General features: G+C 47.8%; 1 protein-coding gene across 1 annotated transcript in view; it reads right to left on the bottom strand.

Annotated features, from left to right (window-relative positions):
- Positions 1-18,989, bottom strand: part of TDRD1 (tudor domain containing 1) — a gene marked incomplete at its 5' end in the record, with an annotated part of 488,249 nt that overhangs the window by 336,876 nt on the left and 132,384 nt on the right. Inside the window, one exon of the mRNA XM_029610456.1 lies at positions 3,841-3,951. Within this exon, the coding sequence (XP_029466316.1) occupies positions 3,841-3,951 (111 nt within the window). The remainder of the gene's footprint in view (positions 1-3,840; positions 3,952-18,989) is intronic.

The raw sequence follows: 18,989 nt of genomic DNA, 5'->3' as shown, positions 1-18,989 counted from the left end.
TCTTGTGGAGGAATTGTGGTGGGTTCCCCAGGAACATCGAAGATTTTTAACAGTCCTAGGGTTTCCGACCTGGGGTCGGGTTCCTTTTGAATCTGCAAGTGTAAGATATTGCCTGTTTTCTCTAGAAATCTGGGATATGATAGATCCTCCGGTGGGGAGTATGGTTCTTGTGGCACCTCCGGAGTGTCTGATGGAAAACCAGTCGATGATGAAGGCGATCTGGATGGGGAGTGAGAATCTTCCTGAGAGTCCGGCTGTGTCGGGGAGGAAGGTGTTTGCCCTCTTGAGTCTACCAGAGGTGTAGTGGCAGGTTCGATAGCTGAATCTGGATTTGATTTGCCTAGCGTGAATGAAGCTTCCAGTGTTTCATAAAACCCAGCTAGTGATTGAGACAACTGCCAAAAGGCGTCTTTGGTTGCCTGAGGCATGATCGGTTTAACTGTTTTTTGCGTCTCCAGTTTTTCGACTGGGCGGGATATGTCGCCTTGTACCTCTGAGGCGCTCAGAGATGAAAGGGATGCCTGTGACGAGGTGAGGCAAATCGGTGACTGTTGGGTTTTTGTCGTATGATGCGACGCTAGTGAGGATCTAGACGTAGATGGACTAATGTCCATAGACTTGTGCTGAGGAGGAATCACCTGCCTAGACGTCCGGTGTTTACCTTTATGTCTAGAGTCGTGTTCTGTGAAATCGGCTCTGTGATGTGTATGTCTTGATCTCTTGGCCGAGGTATCCGACTTCCTGTGTCTAGAGTCACTGGACGTCAAATGTGATCTGGAGTGGTGTTTACGTTTGCGATGGCTTCTGTGTTCCTCCATGGTGTGCACAGATTTTCCTGATAAGGAGTATAATTCAGGTCTGCGTCCTGTCCTGACCGTGCATCGTCCGTACGTGCGCCGATGTTGGTTGTGGCGCCGTAGTGCTGGCCGATGACAATCCTGATGGCGTCTTGTGCGACGTTGGGTTTTTGTGCTCCGATGGGTCCGGCGCAGTTTTCCGCGCCTCGATGGGTCCGGCGCCATCTTGTGCGCCGATGGGTGCGGCGCCTTGTGGCGCATAGAAGGTTCCGGTGCCGCACTACTGCCCTCTGACGGTGCCGTCATCGTCTTATGCGCCAAAGTGTTCGTTTCGTTACAGCTATGCTTTTTGGGCGCTTTGTGGTGCGGCGGTTCGTCCCGTGCCGATTCACGGCTGGACGTCGAGTATTCAGATGTCCAGCCGCGGTAGGGTAAGTCAGAGCCCTGCTTCCCCCGTACCTGCGGTTGTCCCGACTCTCTCGGCCGAGAGGTGTCCCAGGAGGCCGCCCTTTTGATTGCCTGTGTAGGTTTCTTCACCGGGCCCGGTGAAGAATGGGCCTCTGATGGGTCTGTACTCAGCAACTCTTAAGCGGTAGGCTCGCTGCTTTTTCACCCTAGGCGACATTCTGGCGCAAAACTCGCAGTTCTCCACATCATGTTGCCGCCGAGGCAGCGGTAACAGCGGTCATGGCCATCCATGACAGACATCACCCTGCCACAGCGGCAGAGTTTGAATCCGGATTTGGACATGAGGAGAAGAATCGCTCCATGTGCAATCCCGCGCGCGGAAGAAACAGAATGAGGAGAATCTGTTACTTCCTGCGCGGGAACAAAAAACTAACCTCTGCTTATCAAGCTCCGCCTCCCGGACCTGATTGACAGATCCCAGAACAGCATGGCTAATTCAGCCCTGCTATCGATGGGAAAACACAAATTGTCGAAATACATTTCCTTCATTTAACCTTTAACCTCTGGTTTGCTAGTAGACTGAATTACTGTGTCATGAAACTATGTTTGTCTAAAAAGTGTGTCACCAACATGAAAAGTTTGGAAAGCTCTGATATATATTATAATAAAAAAGTATGTCCCTGAATGTCTGCTTCCTTAGGGTTCTCAGGGGGATCGAGGGAATTGAACCACCAGCTAATCGAAACCCCTCAGTGTCCAGGGACAAGCCAGCATCAAGGGTCACCAACACCCTGCCCGTCCACTTCAACCAGGGAGGATGGCCCCCACCAGGACCTAACAATTCCCTAAGGAGGAAAGCTCCTGAAATTCTTTTTTTTTTTTTTTTTTTAAACTCCAGACTGCAGGTTTTACACCTTTACCAAGTGATTTCCTACCATCTGCTAGAGACAAAGAAATACTGAGGGGACTGCAGGTGATAGATTAGGTTAAGTAGCAGTGTTAGTAAAGCTTTTCTTTATCTCCATCTGCTGGCAGGGAGACAAAATCCAGGAGTCTGGACTGATCTGGAGAATGAACAGGAAAGAAAAATACTTTGTGAAAGGAGACATGATATATTGGTTCTTAACTCCTGGACCCTAATTCCAGTTATGCCACTGATTCAGCAAGACATTGCACAGACTACCTTTTCTCTCTATGCAGTGCAGAGTTCTAGTAAGTATAGTGGGCTTGGAAAAACTGGAGTCTTAATAGATTCTATTCTGTTCGCACACTTGTATACCACTCTTTTCTTATTTGAAAAATAAATTGGCTTAAAATATTGCAACATTATGAAATAAATCAGCATAAAAATATAATAAATCACATTAGTAGGACCAGCACAAGATATAGTAACATACAGGCCGATACAGTACAGTGCACTCCGACTGTTAGCCGGCATTTGGACGCACGTTTTTGGATGCACTAGCTTTACCCCTTATTCAGTAAGGGGTAATAGCGCGTCCAAACCCCCCCCCCCCCCCACCCCCGAACCTAATAGCACCCGCAACATGAAAATGCACGTTGATGGCCCTATTAGTCATTCCCGTGCGATACAGTAAGTAAAATGTGCAGCCAAGCCACACATTTTGCTTTCAGAAATTAGCGCCTACCCAAAGGTAGGCGCTAATTTCTCTGGGCACCGGGAAAGTGCACAAAAAAGCAGTAAAAACTGCTTCTCTGTGCACCCTCCGACTTAATATCATGGCGATATTAAGTCAGAGGTCCCGAAAGTTTAAAAAAGTTAAAAAAAATAAATAAAAAATTTAAAATGGGTCCGCGGCTTGAAACTGGATGCTCAATTTTGCCGGAGTCCGGTTTCCGAACCCGTGGCTGTCAGCGGGCTCAAGAACGGATGCCGGCAAAATTGAGCGTCGGCTGTCAAACCCGCTGACAGTCACCGCTTCCGTCAAAATAGAGGCGCTAGGGACACGATAGTGTCCCTAGCGCCTCTTTTTACCGCCGGGCCTAATTTTAATAAATTAAAATACTGAATCGCGCACACAGGAGAGTGGCCTGTGCGTGCGACAGGAGAGCGGACGCTCGCCCGCTCTCCCCCGTTTTTACTGTATCGCCCGAAAGTAAATAACTGCGGATAAAGTCTATCCAATCTGCCCAGAAGAGATTCATCCAATTTGAATATATGCACACACATACAGACGGTAAATAAGTATTCAAGATCATGTAGGTCTTTCAGACATCCATGATCAATGTGGTTTTGAAAGCTCAAGCACAGCGACTTTTTTTGTTTTAACGTTAGTCCAGTACAAAAAATAAAACTTCAGTGCAACATTACTGGAACCTTTGATAAATTTCAAATTAGAGTCAGCATCGACTCTTCTCACATTATACTGACATCCTATGGCCACTGCAGGTATTATAGTCTTTCACCAGACAAATAGCAAGGATATGCATTTGGTTGGGTTTTTTTTTTCTCATTTCATTTTGATTTAGCACTAAATCGCAATAGCACACACTACATCAAAAACAAAAAATTAAGCAAAATAAAATATTTTTTGGCTGCATAACATCTAACAAATTATACAAAGAACCCACCTCTTTATTAACTAATCAAACTTCTAAAAAATGGCACATATACCTGAAATTCCATTCCCGTTGTGAGTGTAAAGTTTTGCAAATCTGAAAGCATGATTTTCTTCTGGATACTACTCTCAGTCTTACTGGGCGACTCCACGTGAGGTAAGTCAACCTGAACAGAAACAATATCTATTAAAAAAAATTTATGTAACACACACGTGCATGTCATTTGGTGATGTAGAGGTATTTATGGGAGAACAGGAATGTGGGCTTTTACTAGGACTACCTGAAATTATTATAGGATAAGTGATCAGAGAGCAAGTTTGCTTACCGTAAGCTCTGTTTTCCATATGTAACAGGATGAATTAGCCATAACGTGTATGTGTGTGCGTGTGATGCCATCCAGTAGCACCAGATAGACTCATCTCTCCTCACTAGTAGAGCTTTGAACTCTACTGAGCATGCATGGGAGTCTCAATGCAGGTGCTGCTTTGTGAACCTCCTCAGTCCATATCCTAGCTAATGAAGAAAGATAGTGAGCTCTCTAGGGAGGTTGGAGGAAATAAATAAGGCTAATTCATCCTATCTACAGAAACACTTTATGGTAAGAAAATTTGCTTTTTCCATCAATAAAGAAGGGCTGAATTAGCCATAATGTGTGGGGAGTTCCAAGCTGAGAGTAACAGAGGAGCCATTTCTAACAAGCAACCCAGACCCTATCATGAAGAGTTGACTATGGTAAGGTGGCTGTGCAGAACTGCCTGTCCAAAACCACTGTCAAACTTTGAAAGATTGTCCAAGGCAGTAGTGGGAGGCAAAGGTATGCACCAAAAACCACAGGGCAGCTCTGCAAATATCCTCAAGCAGCACTTCACACGGGTGAGCGACTGATGAGACCATGGTCTGTACATGATAAGCCTTGACTGAGTCAGAGAGCTGAAGGCCTGCAAACATGTAACAATGGCAAATGCAGTCTGCAATCCAATTAGACAAGATATGCATGGCGACCACCACACCCAGGAGATTAGGGTCATAGGAGACAGCTACCCTGTTTCCCCAAAAATAAGACATCCCCCGAAAATAAGACCTAGTAGAGGTTTTGCTGAATTGCTAAATATAAGACCTCCCCCGAAAGTAAGACCTAGCAAAGTTTTTATTTGGGAGCATGCCCGTCGCACAGAACACTAGAGCATGCAGCTGTGATTTTTTTACCCTGCAGGTTTCACAGTTAGTTGTCATCACAAACCAGCACAACCAGACAACTATTCAGAATATAATAAATGTTCATTTTTTTGTTCAACAATATATGTGAATTCTTCTTCATGGAAAAATAAGACATCCCCTGAAAATAAGGCCTAGTGCATCTTTGGTAGCAAAAATTAATATAAGACACTGTCTTATTTTCGGGGAAACACGGTATGAATTTTGATGATGCAGCTCTAATCTCTTGTAATAAGCCAAAGTGTGCTTGCAATCTAGAATATGGAGGGATTTTCCCCCCCTTCATGTACATGCTGCCTAAGAAAGAAGATTGGCAACACAATGGACTGACTGACATGAAAAACCAAAACAATCTTTGGCAGGAACTTTGGATACTTGCAGAGTACCAGTCTATTATAGAAGAATTGAAGGTAAGGAGAAAAGTGACACAGGGCCTGCAGTTCACTGACTCTCCTCACCAACATCACAGCCACCAGAAACAGTATCTTCCACGTCAGGAATTTCAATGAAGCAGAGTCCAAAGGTTTGATAGATGACTTCAAAAGCTGGGCAAGAACAACGTTTAAGTCCCATGGAGGCAACAGTTTCTGCACAGGAGGCTTAATCTGCAATAAGCCCTCCATGAATGGGATTGTCATCCATTGCAGCGTGATAGGCTGCTATGGCAAAGAGGTGGACTCTCACTGAGGAAGTAGCCAGCCAGAGCAGGAGAGAATGTGCAAGTAGACCAGCAACTGGCTCATCTCACAAGAGAAGGGAGTCAAAAGACTTCCTTTGGCATCAAGTCACAAACAGTTTCACTTAAAACCAGAAACCCTCCTGGTGGGTGGCATCCTGGTGGACATTTTCGGCGCTAGGGTATTCATCTTCCTAAACCTGTTTTTGTTTTTAAAAAAAACAAAAACAGAGACGGAAGGAAAGGGAACTGCAGGACCCACGCGGTGAGTCAGCCGCGCCCCCCTGAGAGGCACTAGGCCTATCAGAGGGCGCCAAAAAAGGCCTTTAAATCTCGGCGCCTCCCTCGGGCGTCGCGTGTCCGAAGCAGCGCAACCTAAGGGGCCTGCCCCTTAGTGCACCTCCAGGAGAGAGGCCCCATCGCCTGCCACCACTCCCCCTACAACACTCCATCCGAGCCCTCACCCAGCATTCTTCAGCTCTCCCATCTTCCTCTTCATCCATCCATCCATCATCGGCCAGCCTCGGCCAGCACTCATCCAACAATCATTCCAGGCTCTGCAGCACCCATCCAGACATACCAGCTCTGCTAGCATCCACCAGCCTCACCTCAGCACTCATCCAGCATTCATCCAGCAGTCTCACAGTCTTTGCTTCACTCGCCCAGCTCTGCCAGCTTTCATCCAGTCTCACAGTCTTTGCTTCACTCACCCAGCTCTGCCAGCTTCTGCCATCATCCACCAACCTCACCTCAGCACTCATCCAGCATTCACCCAACTTTCACAGCAGATATCAGCATCCATCAGCATTTCTTATGCCAGGATCTCTCCCAGACCGGCCCATTCACAACCCTTCCAAGCACCTTACCGCTCCTGCTCAGACTCCAGACTACCACAACAGACAATAACTCATTCAATTCTCTCAGACATCTCCCCACACACAAGGAATTCCAAACTCTTCCATCCAAGTACCAGCAATCATCTATAAGACTAACTCATAAATAGGAGACACAAAATCCACTATCTACAATTCATACATGCGACAACCCCCCCTTTTCCACACCATCCGAGAAGGCACCATGCAATCCTACCCCATCCCTATCATTTACCATCACCACTCCCACCACGCGAAGCTTTCACAACGATCCCCAAGCCATACAACAAGATCACTCATCCCAATCATTATCTCCCCCTTCACCCAGCTATTAGGACTCATGATTTTCTCTCTAACCCTCTTCAACTCAGTCCCTCACAAAGAAAACCCACATCCTTAATGATTATCTGCTGGACTCCAAACCAGATGTGTGCGCCATTACGGAAACCTGGTTAAAAAGTTCTGACACCCCCTTGATAAATCAGCTACCGATACACCTCTATGACTTTTTCTCAATCCCAAGACTCAAAAAAAGAGGGGGCGGTCTACTCCTAGCCACCAAAAAAGAACTCAATCTCAGCCAGCAACCAGTCAAGACCTCCTCCAAAAAACTGGAACTAGGTCTGTTCAAGTCAAAACATATTCAAATTCTCCTAGTATACGCCCCGCCAGGATTACTAGATGCTGATACCTCACCCCTCATAGAAACCATTGCTAAACACATCAACATAGATTCACCAGCTATGATTCTGGGGGACTTCAATCTGCATGTCGACGTCTCCCCACGCTCCCCCAATTGTGAAACCTTCCTCTCCACACTCCGGGCAATGGGCTTTGAACAAATTATCAATAAACCCGCCCATAAAGCAGGACACACTCTCGACCTCATCTTCTTAAACTCATACCTATCATCCAATAACGTTCCAGACTGCACCCCTGTCCCCTGGTCCGACCATTCCCTGATATCAGCTACTCTCAAGACTCAAGTAAACCTATTCAACCACAACCTCATTCCACCATCCACTTCAGGAAACCATGTGCCACCGACACGCTCTGTGAATATCTATCCAAGGAACTCCCTAACCTGGATATCTCCAACCCCAACGCAGCACTTCTATCCTGGCGCAATATCACGGAGTCAGTAGCTAACAAACTTTGCCCCAAAGTGACGAAAACTATCAATTGGACACAAAAAAAGAAAACAACCCTTGTTCTCACCAGAACTAAAATGGATGAAGCAAGACCTCAAGACACAGGAAGGCACTTGGCAGAAAAACTCCAACGCCACAACACTAGCCGATTATAAACGCACCATGCATCTTTACAAGATCTCCCTTTTACAGGCTAAAAAAGACTATTATGCCAGCAAAATTCATGACATTCAATACGATGCCAGGGCCCTGTTTTCCTATGTTTCCCAACTCACTAAACCCTCTGCCCCTACCATCCCAGACGACCAAGCTCAATCCAAAGCAAATGAGCTAGCTCTCTTCTTTCAGGATAAAATTGCAAACACACTAGCGCTTCTCCCCACCAACTCAATCCCCCCAACCCTAAACTTCAACACTACATTTCACTGTGGAGCCACCCTCGACACCTTGGAACCCACTACCCCCCTGGAGATTGAATCCACCCTTAAGAAGTTGAAACCATCCAGCCATCCGACGGACCACGTCCCAACTAAACTCCTGCTCCTCATCCCAGGTGCTATCTCCAGATCACTGGCTGATATAAACTGCTCTCTAGCCCAAGGAATATACCCGAATGAGCTAAAAACGGCATCCCTCAAACCCCTCCTGAAGAAACCCAACCTGGACACAAAAGAACTCTCCAACTTCCGACCCATTTCCAACCTCCCTTTCCTAGCGAAACTCTCAGAGAAAGTGGTGAACATACAGCTCTCAGACTACCTGGAGAAACACAAAATCCTATACTCTTCCCAGTATGGCTTCCGTAAATCATCCAGTACAGAAACCCTCCTCATCTCACTATCAGACCACATCCTCTTGGGCCTAGACAAAGGGCTGTCATTCCTGCTTGTCCTCTTAGACATCTCTGCGGCATTTGATACCGTGAACCACACCATCCTTCTAAATCGCCTCTCGGACATCGGATTAACTGGAAACACCCTCAGATGGTTCAGCTCCTTCCTCAACAGAAGCTTTAAGGTTAGAATCAATAACAAAGAATCCCCTAATTTTAAATCAACTCTAGGTGTTCCCCAAGGCTCTTCTCTATCCCCTACCCTCTTCAACATCTACCTATTACCCCTCTGTCAGCTGCTCACAAACCTAAACTTAATACACTAACTCTACGCAGACGATGTTCAGATTTTGATCCCTATAAAAGAATCCCTTCCAAAAACACTTAACTACTGGGAGAATTGCCTTAAGTCCATTAACCGCTTACCGGACAGCACCAATCAGACAGTTCCTAACCCCCAGACCACTCAAGTAAGAGACTTAGGAGTAATTCTTGATAACCATCTGAACTTAAAGAAATCAATCAACAACATCACCAAGGACTGTTTCTATAAGTTTCAAGTTTTGAAAAGACTCAAACCCCTTCTTCATTTCCCGGACTTCAGAACTGTCCTCCAGTCAACACTGTTCTCTAGTGCAATACTCTTCTTAGGGCTCCCGATCTCCGCTACCAAACCACTATAGTTGCTCCAGAACGCAGCAGCTAGAATCTTAACACTAACCAGGGAGCTCATATCACACCCATCCTCAGAGACCTGCACTGGCTGCCAATAAAACAATTTTGCACAACATTCACCATAATCCACAAATCCATCCACCACCAACTACCTCTTGACCTTCAGATCCCATTCAAACTTTACTCCTCTGCAAGACCCATCAGAGAAGCATATAAAGGAACCCTTCAAGTCCCACCAACTAAATCCACGCGTCTAACTTCCACCAAAGAACGTGCATTCTCCACAGCCGGCCCCGTCATCTGGAACAACTTGCCGACGGACCTAAGACTGGAACCCTGTCTTCTAACCTTCCGAAAAAAACTTAAAACTTGGCTTTTCCGCCAAGCCTTCCCTTAAGTTCCAATATATCAACATACATCTCAAACAGACTCAACCCAATTGGCTAGACTCTCGGTCCAGCCCCAGTATATACATATGTACTCTACCTCTAGTTTTTGCTATCCTTTTACTTCCTGGCTACTCTAGCCCCCAAGTTCAATCTCCCTGTTATATGTAACTGTGCTTCGGCCTTCCTGTTATATGGTTATGTTGTTAATCCCTTAGTTCATGTAAACCGGTTTGATATGAATCTTGTCATGAAGATCGGTATAGAAAATGTCAAATAAATAAATAAAAATCTACCATATTCCCCCCTCAGTCATCTCTTCTCCAAACTGAACAGCCCTAACTTCTTTAGCCTTACCTCATAAGGCAAGATGTTCCATGCCCCTTATTTTGGTCCCCTTCTCTGCACTTCACCAGTGCAACTACATCATTTTTGAGATGCAGTGACCAGAATTGGACACAGTATTCAAGATGCAGTCTCACCATGGAACGATAAGGAGGCACTGACATCCTCTGTTTAATTTTCCATTCCCTTCCTAATAATTCCTAAACATTGTTTGCTTTTTTAAATCACCACAGCACACTGGGCCGATTTCAATGTATTATCCACCATGACACCTAGATCTCTTTCCTAGGTGGTAACTCCTAAGATAGAACCTAACATTGTGTAACTACAGCAAGGGTTATTTTTCACTATATGCATCACTTTGCGTTTGTGCACGTTAAATTTAATCTGCCATTTGGAAGCCTAATCTTCCAGTCTTACAAGGTCCTCCTGCAAATCATCGTAATCCGCTTGAGATTTAACTACTCTGCATAATTTTGTGTCATCCACAAATCTGATCACCTCACTCATCGAACCCCTTTCCAAATCATTCAATAAATATATTAAAAAGCACCAGTCCAAATACAGATCCCTGAGGCACTCCATTGTTTACCGTTTTCCACTGTGAAAACTGGTCATTTAATCCTACTCTATTTTCTGTCTTTTAACCACAAAAGCAATCCACAAAAGGACATCGCCTCCTATCCCATGACTTTTCAGTTTTCTTAGAAGCATCTCATGAGGGACTTTGATGAATGCCTTCTGAAACTCCAAATATACCGGTTCACCTTTGTCCACGTTTATTCACCCCTTCAAAAAAATGTAGATTTGTGAGGCAAGACTTCCCTTGGGTAAATCCATGTTGGCTGTGTCCCATCAAACCATGTCCGTCTAAACGTATTGTGATTTTATTCCTCATAACAATTTCCACAATTTTTACTGGCACTGAAGTCAGTCTCACCGGTCTATAGTTTCCCGGATCACCCCGGGAGCCCTTTTTAAATATAGCGGTTACATTGGCAATCTTCCAATCTTCAGGTACATCGGATGATTTTAATGTGGAGATTACTTACCTGATAATCTCGTTTTCCTTAGTGTAGGCAGATGGACTCATAATGAATGGGTATAGTGTGTTCGTGCTAGCAGTTGGAGACGGATCTGACGTCAGCACGTAGTACATATACCCCTGCAGGAAGTGCAGAAGCTCAGTAATCTTCCTTGCAAAAGCATTATGGATATGTGTGTGACTGACCGATTAACTGAACATGATTAACCTGACAGATTGACCTTAGCTGGAGACCGCCAGTGTTCTCAACCGGAAGGCGTCGACACCCGGCAGGGTGGATGCCCTATGTAAGGAAGCATGGCTTACCTTGAAACGGTGAATCCCCATATATATCGGCAGCCGGGCGGGATGCTGAGTCCATCTGCCTACACTAAGGAAAACGAGATTATCAGGTAAGTAATCTCTACATTTCCTAGCGTGTAGCAGATGGACTCAAAGAATGGGATGTACAAAAGCTGCTCCCGGACTGGGTGGGAGGCTGCCCGAGATCCGTTTAGGATTGCCCTTGCAAATGCTGTGTCTTCCCTGGCCTGGACGTCCAGACGGTAGAAGCTGGAGAAGGTATGGATGGAGGACAACGCTGCCGCTCTACATATCTCTGCAGGCGACAGCATCCTAGTTTCTGCCCAGGAGGCCGCTTGTGCTCTGGTAGAGTGAGCCTTGACTCGTAGAGGTGGCAGTTTTCCCACTTCTACGTAGGCCGCCTTGATAACTTCTTTGATCCAGCAAGCAATAGTCGCGTGTGAGGCCGCTTCTCCTTGCCTCTTCCCACTGTGAAGGACGAACAGGTGGTCCGTCTTTCGTACTGTTTCTGACATTTCCAGGTATCTGGACAGCAGTCTGCCGATGTCGAGATGACGCAGTATTCGACCTGCTTCCGATTTATTCGACCCTTCCATGGTTGGTAAGGATATAGTTTGGTTGAGGTGGAAGTATGAGACTACTTTGGGTAAGAAGGAAGGAACCGTGCGAAGATGGATAGCCCCTGGGGTGATTCTGAGAAACGGATCGCGGCAGGACAGCGCTTGTAGCTCTGAGATGCGGCGTGCTGAGCATAGGGCAAGCAAGAACACCATCTTCAAGGTTAACGAACGGAGGGACAGGCCTCGGAGGGGTCTAAAGGTGGGTCCCGCTAGGAATTCCAAAACTAGGTTGAGGTTCCACAGGGGCACTGGCCATTTCAGTGGCGGGCGAATGTGTTTGACCCCTTTCAGGAAACGAGAAACGTCTGGGTGTGTGGCAATGCTGTTACCGTCACACCTAGGGCCGTAGCTGGATAGCGTTGCCACCTGCACCTTGATTGAATTGAGGGACAGACCCTTCTGAAGCCCATCTTGCAGGAAATCTAAAATGATGGGGATTTTAGCGGCATGTGGACTGGTGCTACGAGTTTCGCACCAGGCTTCAAATACTCTCCAGATCCTTATATAAGTTAGTGATGTGGAGAACTTGCGTGCTCGGAGGAGTGTATCTATTACCGACCCCGAGTATCCCCTTTTCTTCAGTCTAGCCTTCTCAATGGCCAGACCGTAAGAGAATTGAGCTGGATCCTCGTGGAGGATGGGACCTTGTCGTAGCAGGTCCCTGTGAGGGGGCAGGGGTAGAGGATCCCCTGCCAGTAGTCTTCTCATGTCTGCGTACCAGGGTCTTCTTGGCCAATCCGGGGCCACCAGAAGAACTAGGCCTCTGTGCCGCTGAATCCTGTGTATAATGGGGCCCAGCAGGGGCCATGGGGGAAAGGCATATAGCAGGATCCCCTGAGGCCATGGCTGCACCAGGGCGTCGATCCCGTGGGATAGAGGATCTCGCCTGCGACTGAAGTATCTGGGTACTTGAGCGTTGGACCTGTCCGCTAGTAGGTCCATGCCCGGAGTCCCCCACTGATCCACAATCATCTGGAAGGCCGTGGATGACAGCTGCCATTCCCTCGGGTTTAGGCTTTCTCTGCTGAGGAAGTCTGCCGTGGTGTTGTCCTTCCCGGCGATGTGGACGGTGGAGATGTCCTGGAGATTTGCTTCCGCCCAAGCCATCAGGGGGCTACTTCTAGGGATACCTGTCGGCTTCTGGTTCCGCCCTGTCGGTTGATGTATGCCACCATGGTGGCATTGTCCGACATCACTCTGACTGCTTTGTTTCGAAGTCTGTGGGCAAATCGCAGGCATGCTAACCTGACTGCCCGTGCCTCCAGTCGGTTGATGTTTCACCCCGACTCTCCTCTGCTCCACCGCCCTTGGGCGGTTACCTCTTCGCAGTGTGCTCCCCAGCCGCTCAGGCTGGCATCTGTAGTGAGCAGGGTCCAGGTTGGGGAGGACATTTTTGACCCCCGGCTCGTGTGGCCGGGCTGCAGCCACCACCGTAACTGATTCCATACTCTGGCTGGTAGAGGTAGATGCACGGTGTAGTTCTGTAATCGTGGGCTCCACCAAGATAGGAGGGCGCGTTGCAACGGTCTCATATGAGCCCGTGCCCCTGGAACCACTTCCAGAGTGGACGCCATTAGGCCAAGGACCTGTAGGTAATCCCAAGCTGTGGGCCGGGCGGTGCTCAGCAGAGTCTGTAAACGATTCCGGAGTTTTGATCTCCTCTTGGAGGTCAGGCTGACTGTCTCCCTGGGTGTCGAATCGGACTCCTAGGTATTCCAGCGACTGCGAAGGCTGTAGGGAACTCTTGTTTGTGTTGACTACCCATCCTAGGCTTTCCAGAAGAGATATAACTCTGTTGGTTGCCCGGTGGCTCACCTCCGGTGACTTTGCCCCGATCAGCCAATCGTCTAGGTAGGGATGGACGAGAATTCCTTCCTTCCTTCCTGAGTGACGCCGCCACCACTACTGTTACCTTGGTAAAGGTCCGCGGCGCGGTGGCTAACCCGAAGGGTAAAGCCCGGAACTGGAAGTGTTGCTTCAGGACTTTGAAGCGTAAGTAGTGCTGGTGATCCCGATGGATTGGGATATGCAAGTAGGCCTCTGACAGATCCAGGGATGTGAGATACTCTCCCGGCTGTATTGCACTTCGGACTGACCGCAGAGTTTCCATGCGAAATCCTGGGACCCTTAAGTGCCGGTTGACTGACTTGAGGTCCAGGACGGGTCTGAAGGTACCCCCCTTCTTGGGTACGATGAAATAAATGGAGTAATGCCCAGAATTTATCTCCCATGCAGGATAATGGCCTTCAGGGACAGGAGCCTCCACAAGGTAGCTTCCAGTGCCGCCCTCTTGAGGGCGGCACTGGAACAAGGAGATTCCACAAACTTGTCCGGAGGGGGATGAAGGAAATCCAGGTAATACCCTTCTCGGATGATGGCGAGGACCCACTGGTCTGAGGTAATCTCGACCCATCTGCGGTAGAATAGGGTTAGCCTGCCCCCTATGGCTTCTTCCCCCAGATGGGTCGGCTGATTCTCATTGTGGGGTGCGGCCGGGACCCGAACCCGAGCCGGTTCCCCTCTTGCTGTGCCTGGTCCGAAAGGACTGGTTCCTGGTCTGAGAACGAGGTGCTTGGTAGCTAGTCCTGTAGGGGTTGAAGCGTTGGGAACTTCTACCTCTGAATGGCCTAGGAAAAGGGCGCTGGTTCCTCCTTGACTTGTCTTCTGGTAGACGGGGTAATGGAGAGGCGCCCCATTTGTTAGCCAGTTTCAATAGGTCACTGCCGAACAGGAGGGATCCCTTAAAGGGCATTCTGGAGGAGGAGTCGACCGACCAATTTCGTAGCCAGAGCTGTCTCCTGGCTGCCACTGAGGATGACACTCCCTTGGCTGCCGTACGAACTAAGTCGGAGGCAGCGTCAGTGAGGAACAAGAGAGCTGATTCCATTTCTTCTCCCGGGGTGTTGTTCCTGGCTTGTGATAAACAGGAACGCGTCAACACGGTGCAGCAGGTCGCAATTTGTAAGGACATGGCTGCCACTTCGAAGGCTTGTTTCAGAATGGCGTCCAGGCGCCGGTCATGTGCATCCTTGAGGGCTGCCCCTCCCTCCACTGGAATGGTAGTGCGCTTCACAATTGCGCAAACTATGGCGTCTACCTTGGGGCACGCCAGCAGCTCCTTGGTTGCCGGGTCCAGGGGGTACATGCTAGACAAGGCCCGACCCCCTTTGAATGAGGCCTCCGGCGCATTCCACTCCAGATCGATTAGCTGCTGTGCTGCTTGTAGGAGGGGAAAATGGTGAGCCGTTTGACGAAGGCCCTCTAGCAGGGGGTTCATTCTAGGTTCCCCTGGGGTGCCTTGGCCCGGGATAGCCAGCTCAGACAGGCACTGAGAGACCAGGTCTGGGAGATCCTCCTTAAGAAAGAAGCGTCTCATAGTTCGATACGGCTCTATCCCCGAGGGAAGTTCTCCCTCCTCGGGGAGCTCACCTTCTTCCTCAGAGCAATCTGAATCCCCATAAGTGGGGCTTCCGGGTGGCGGGTGGCCGTGCCTAGGTCTTGAGGGTCCAGGGGCAGGGTCATCCGGTATATATGGGTCCGTTCGGGAACTAGACTGCATCTTGACAAAGGCGTGAATCCCCTTGAATAATTCCACCCAGGAGAGCGAAGCAGAATCTAGCCGTAGGAGCACCAGGTCTCTAGGGTTCCCCGGCTGCTCACCTCGGCCTGCTAGGTCCGGGGTGTTCCCTGAGGAACTGGCAATTAATCTGGGCTGGGACCGGCCCTGGCCTGGAAATCCCAGGGCCTCCTCACATTGGGCACATAGGGAGTCTGCTTCCTCGTTCTGTATGGCTCTGAGGTGGCATGCTGAGCAGAGGCCTAGAGCTCTTATGCCTGATTCTGGAGGTGCCGGCTCTGTGGACGCCTGGACTCTCATACGCTCCATTGCGTCTGTTATCTCTATGCGCCGGTGCGCTCCCAGCCGAGAGTATGCGCCTGATAATATGCGCGAAGATGTGCGCCTATCGATGTGCGCCTATCAACGTGTGCCTATCAATGTAATATGCGCCCAATTACTTTCGGGCACCTAACATACGTCCCCGTTGCCTGTGCGCTTAGTCTGGTCTGAACGCTAGATCGAGGCGGCGAACCAGGGCAGATGGCGACGGCGAGCAGGCAGGCAAAATGGCGACCTCCTTGGTGGGCTTCCACTTAGGCAGGCCCCACTAATCCTCGCTCTTCGGAGACCAGTGAAGTAAAGATGTACGCCTTACCTGATCTTCAGCGCTTCCCGGCTGCGACCCAGGCGGTCTCCAGCTGTGGGGGGAGAGGGTGATTACCGTCACCGCCGCGCTCGAGGAAGTGCACCCGCTGCCTCTAAGCCGCGCCCAAACTCGTCTCGCTCGGGGGCCAAGTCCTCACCGCAAACGGATCGGGACAGAGGCTGCCTCTATGCCGCGCCCGAGCCCTTCTCACTCGGGGGCTAGGTCCCTGCCTCGATTCGGCCACCGGACCGAGGCTCTTACCTCCGAGGGACCACGGAAATCACCTCGGGAAACTCAACTGGGGGAGGGACCCAAGGGTATCACCGCAGGAGTGCGGGGCTGGTCTTCAGGTAGGACTCTATGAATTTAGTCGTTAGAATTTGGAAAAAAGCTCAGCGAGCATGAGGTAGCTCCAAACTGCTTTGGAGACGGAAATTACTGAGCTTCCTGCAGGGGTATATGTACTACGTACTGACGTCAGATCCGTCTCCAACTGCTAGCACGAGCACACTATACCCATTCGTTATGAGTCTATCTGCTACACGCTAGGAAATGATAAATTTCAAATTTTTACCAATAGTTCTGAAATTTCATTTTTTAGTTCTTTCAGAACCCTGCGGTGTATACCATCCAGTCCAAGTGATATACTACTCTTCAGTTTGTTAATCAGGCCTACCACACTTTCCAGGTTCACCGTGATTTGGTTCAGTTGACCTGAGTCATCACCCATGAAAATCTTCTCCAGAAAGGGTCTCTCTCCAACATCCTCTTCAGTAAACACTGAAGCAAAGAAATTATTTAATCTTTCCGCGATGGCCTTATCATCTCTAAATGTCCTTTTAACCCCCTTCATCATCCAACAGTCCAACAGACTCCCTTGCAGGATTTCTGCTTCAGATACATTTTAAAAAGATTTTGTGAGTTTTTGTCTCTATAGCCAACTTCTTTTCAAATTTTCCTTTAGCCTGTCTTATCTATGTCTTACATTTAACTTGATAATGATTATGCTTTATCTTATTTTCTTCTGAAGGATCCTTCTTTCACCTTACCTTTTAACCTTACTGGTAATCGTTTTGCTTTCCTTCCACCTTTCTTAATGCATGCAATACATCTGGTCTGTGCTTGTAGGATGGTTTTGGTTTTTTTAAACAATGTCCACACCTGTTGAACACTTTTTACCTTTTTAGCTGCACCTTTCAGTTTTTTTTCTATTTTTCCCATTTTATCAAAGTTTCCCTTTTGAAAGTTTAGCGCTAGAGCCATGGACTTACATACTCTCCCCCTTCGTCATTCATTCAAATTTGATCATATTATGATCACTATTACCAAGCAGCCCCACCATTACCTCTCACCAAATCCTGCACTCCACTGAGAATTAGAAATTGCTCCCTCTCTCATCGGTTCCTGAACCAATTGCTCCATAAAACTGTCTTTTATTCCATCCAGGAGCTTTCTCTCTCTAGCATGCCCTGATATTTCATTTACCCAGTCAATATTAGGGTAATTGAAATTTCCCATTATTAGGGAATGTAGGTATATGCATCCTTCAGATCCAAGGCACACATCCATTCCCCCTTGCTAAATGATGGGGAGGCTCGTACTTGAATTTTTCCTGATATAAACTCTTGCTCAGTTTAAACATGTCTAAAATTGGTCTCAAACCCCTTGTTTTTTGTTGCGTCTGTCAGTGCTAGACGGCTTCGCCCTGTTTGCCTCACCTTATTCATGGCTCCTCCCGCTTACCTAGGAAAGATGGCTACCGCCGTGTCTACAAGTCGACCTCTCCGGCGTCCCCAGAACAGCTATGGTGCAGCCTCCCCCCATGCTCTTCCCAGGTACCTACTAGGGTGCGCGCGCCACCCACGTCTTCATTCCAACCTTGGAGCGAACCTCAGGGGCGTTCCCTCTTGCTGACATCATGCCATCCGAGTATATAATCTATTCTACTTTGCTAGCTCGTTGAGTAAGCAAGGACTCTAATCTGTTCCTGTCTATACTACTCTGCCGCTTCCGTGCTGCCGCTAGCTCTCTCCTTGCTCTATGGCAGGGGTCAGGAACCTTTTTGGCTGAGAGAGCCATAAACCCCACATATTTTAAAATGTAATTCCATGAGAGCCATACAATATGTTTAAAACTAAATACAAGTAAATGTGTGCATTTTATGTAAGATCACACTTTTAAAGTACAATAAGTCTCTGAAAATATTACACCAGGCCTTAAGACACCAATACATCTCCTATTAGGAAAACGGACCAAGTCAGGCTGCTATAGAGTCCTACACAGAAACTACACGCCAGCAGAAAACCTCACCTGAATCACATGCTGTCCCTCACCTAACATAGAATAAAGAGACTAAAACGCATAACAAGAAGCATGCAGAAAAAAATGAATTGGAAACTGCAACAAGCCAGAGTCTCTGTATGCAGTGTAACAAAGGAAAAAAGAAACATCACCCATCCTTATAAAACAAATCAAGAAATATAAAATCATCAGCAGTAAAACTGTACTAACAAAAATAACATATTTCGAAACAGCTGATGAGTGGAATATCCAATAATTTAAAAACTCATATAAAACATTTCCAAGATACCAACAAAATATTTCAAAAATAGCAGACACAAAGACCCAGTAATGAAAAATAATAAGGATACAAAAATTATTTTGCTCTGCATACCTGAGAACGTTTGATATCCAGGTGTCCTGAGATTGTTCTGAATTAGCAGGAGGCGGAGTGGTTTGCTTGGAACTTTCTCCTCTCTCAGTCACATACCAGCGCTCTCTCTCACACTGGCTCTCAATGATACACCTATACACACATGCTCTCAGTACTCACATATACACATGTTTTTTCTCTCTCACTTATATAGGCTCTTAATTAC

The sequence above is a fragment of the Rhinatrema bivittatum genome, chromosome 7 (genome assembly GCF_901001135.1).
Source record: "Rhinatrema bivittatum chromosome 7, aRhiBiv1.1, whole genome shotgun sequence".
Lineage (NCBI taxonomy): Eukaryota > Metazoa > Chordata > Amphibia > Gymnophiona > Rhinatrematidae > Rhinatrema > Rhinatrema bivittatum.
Note: the sequence above shows the minus strand (reverse complement) of the source record. Positions and strands in the feature narration are given on the sequence as shown.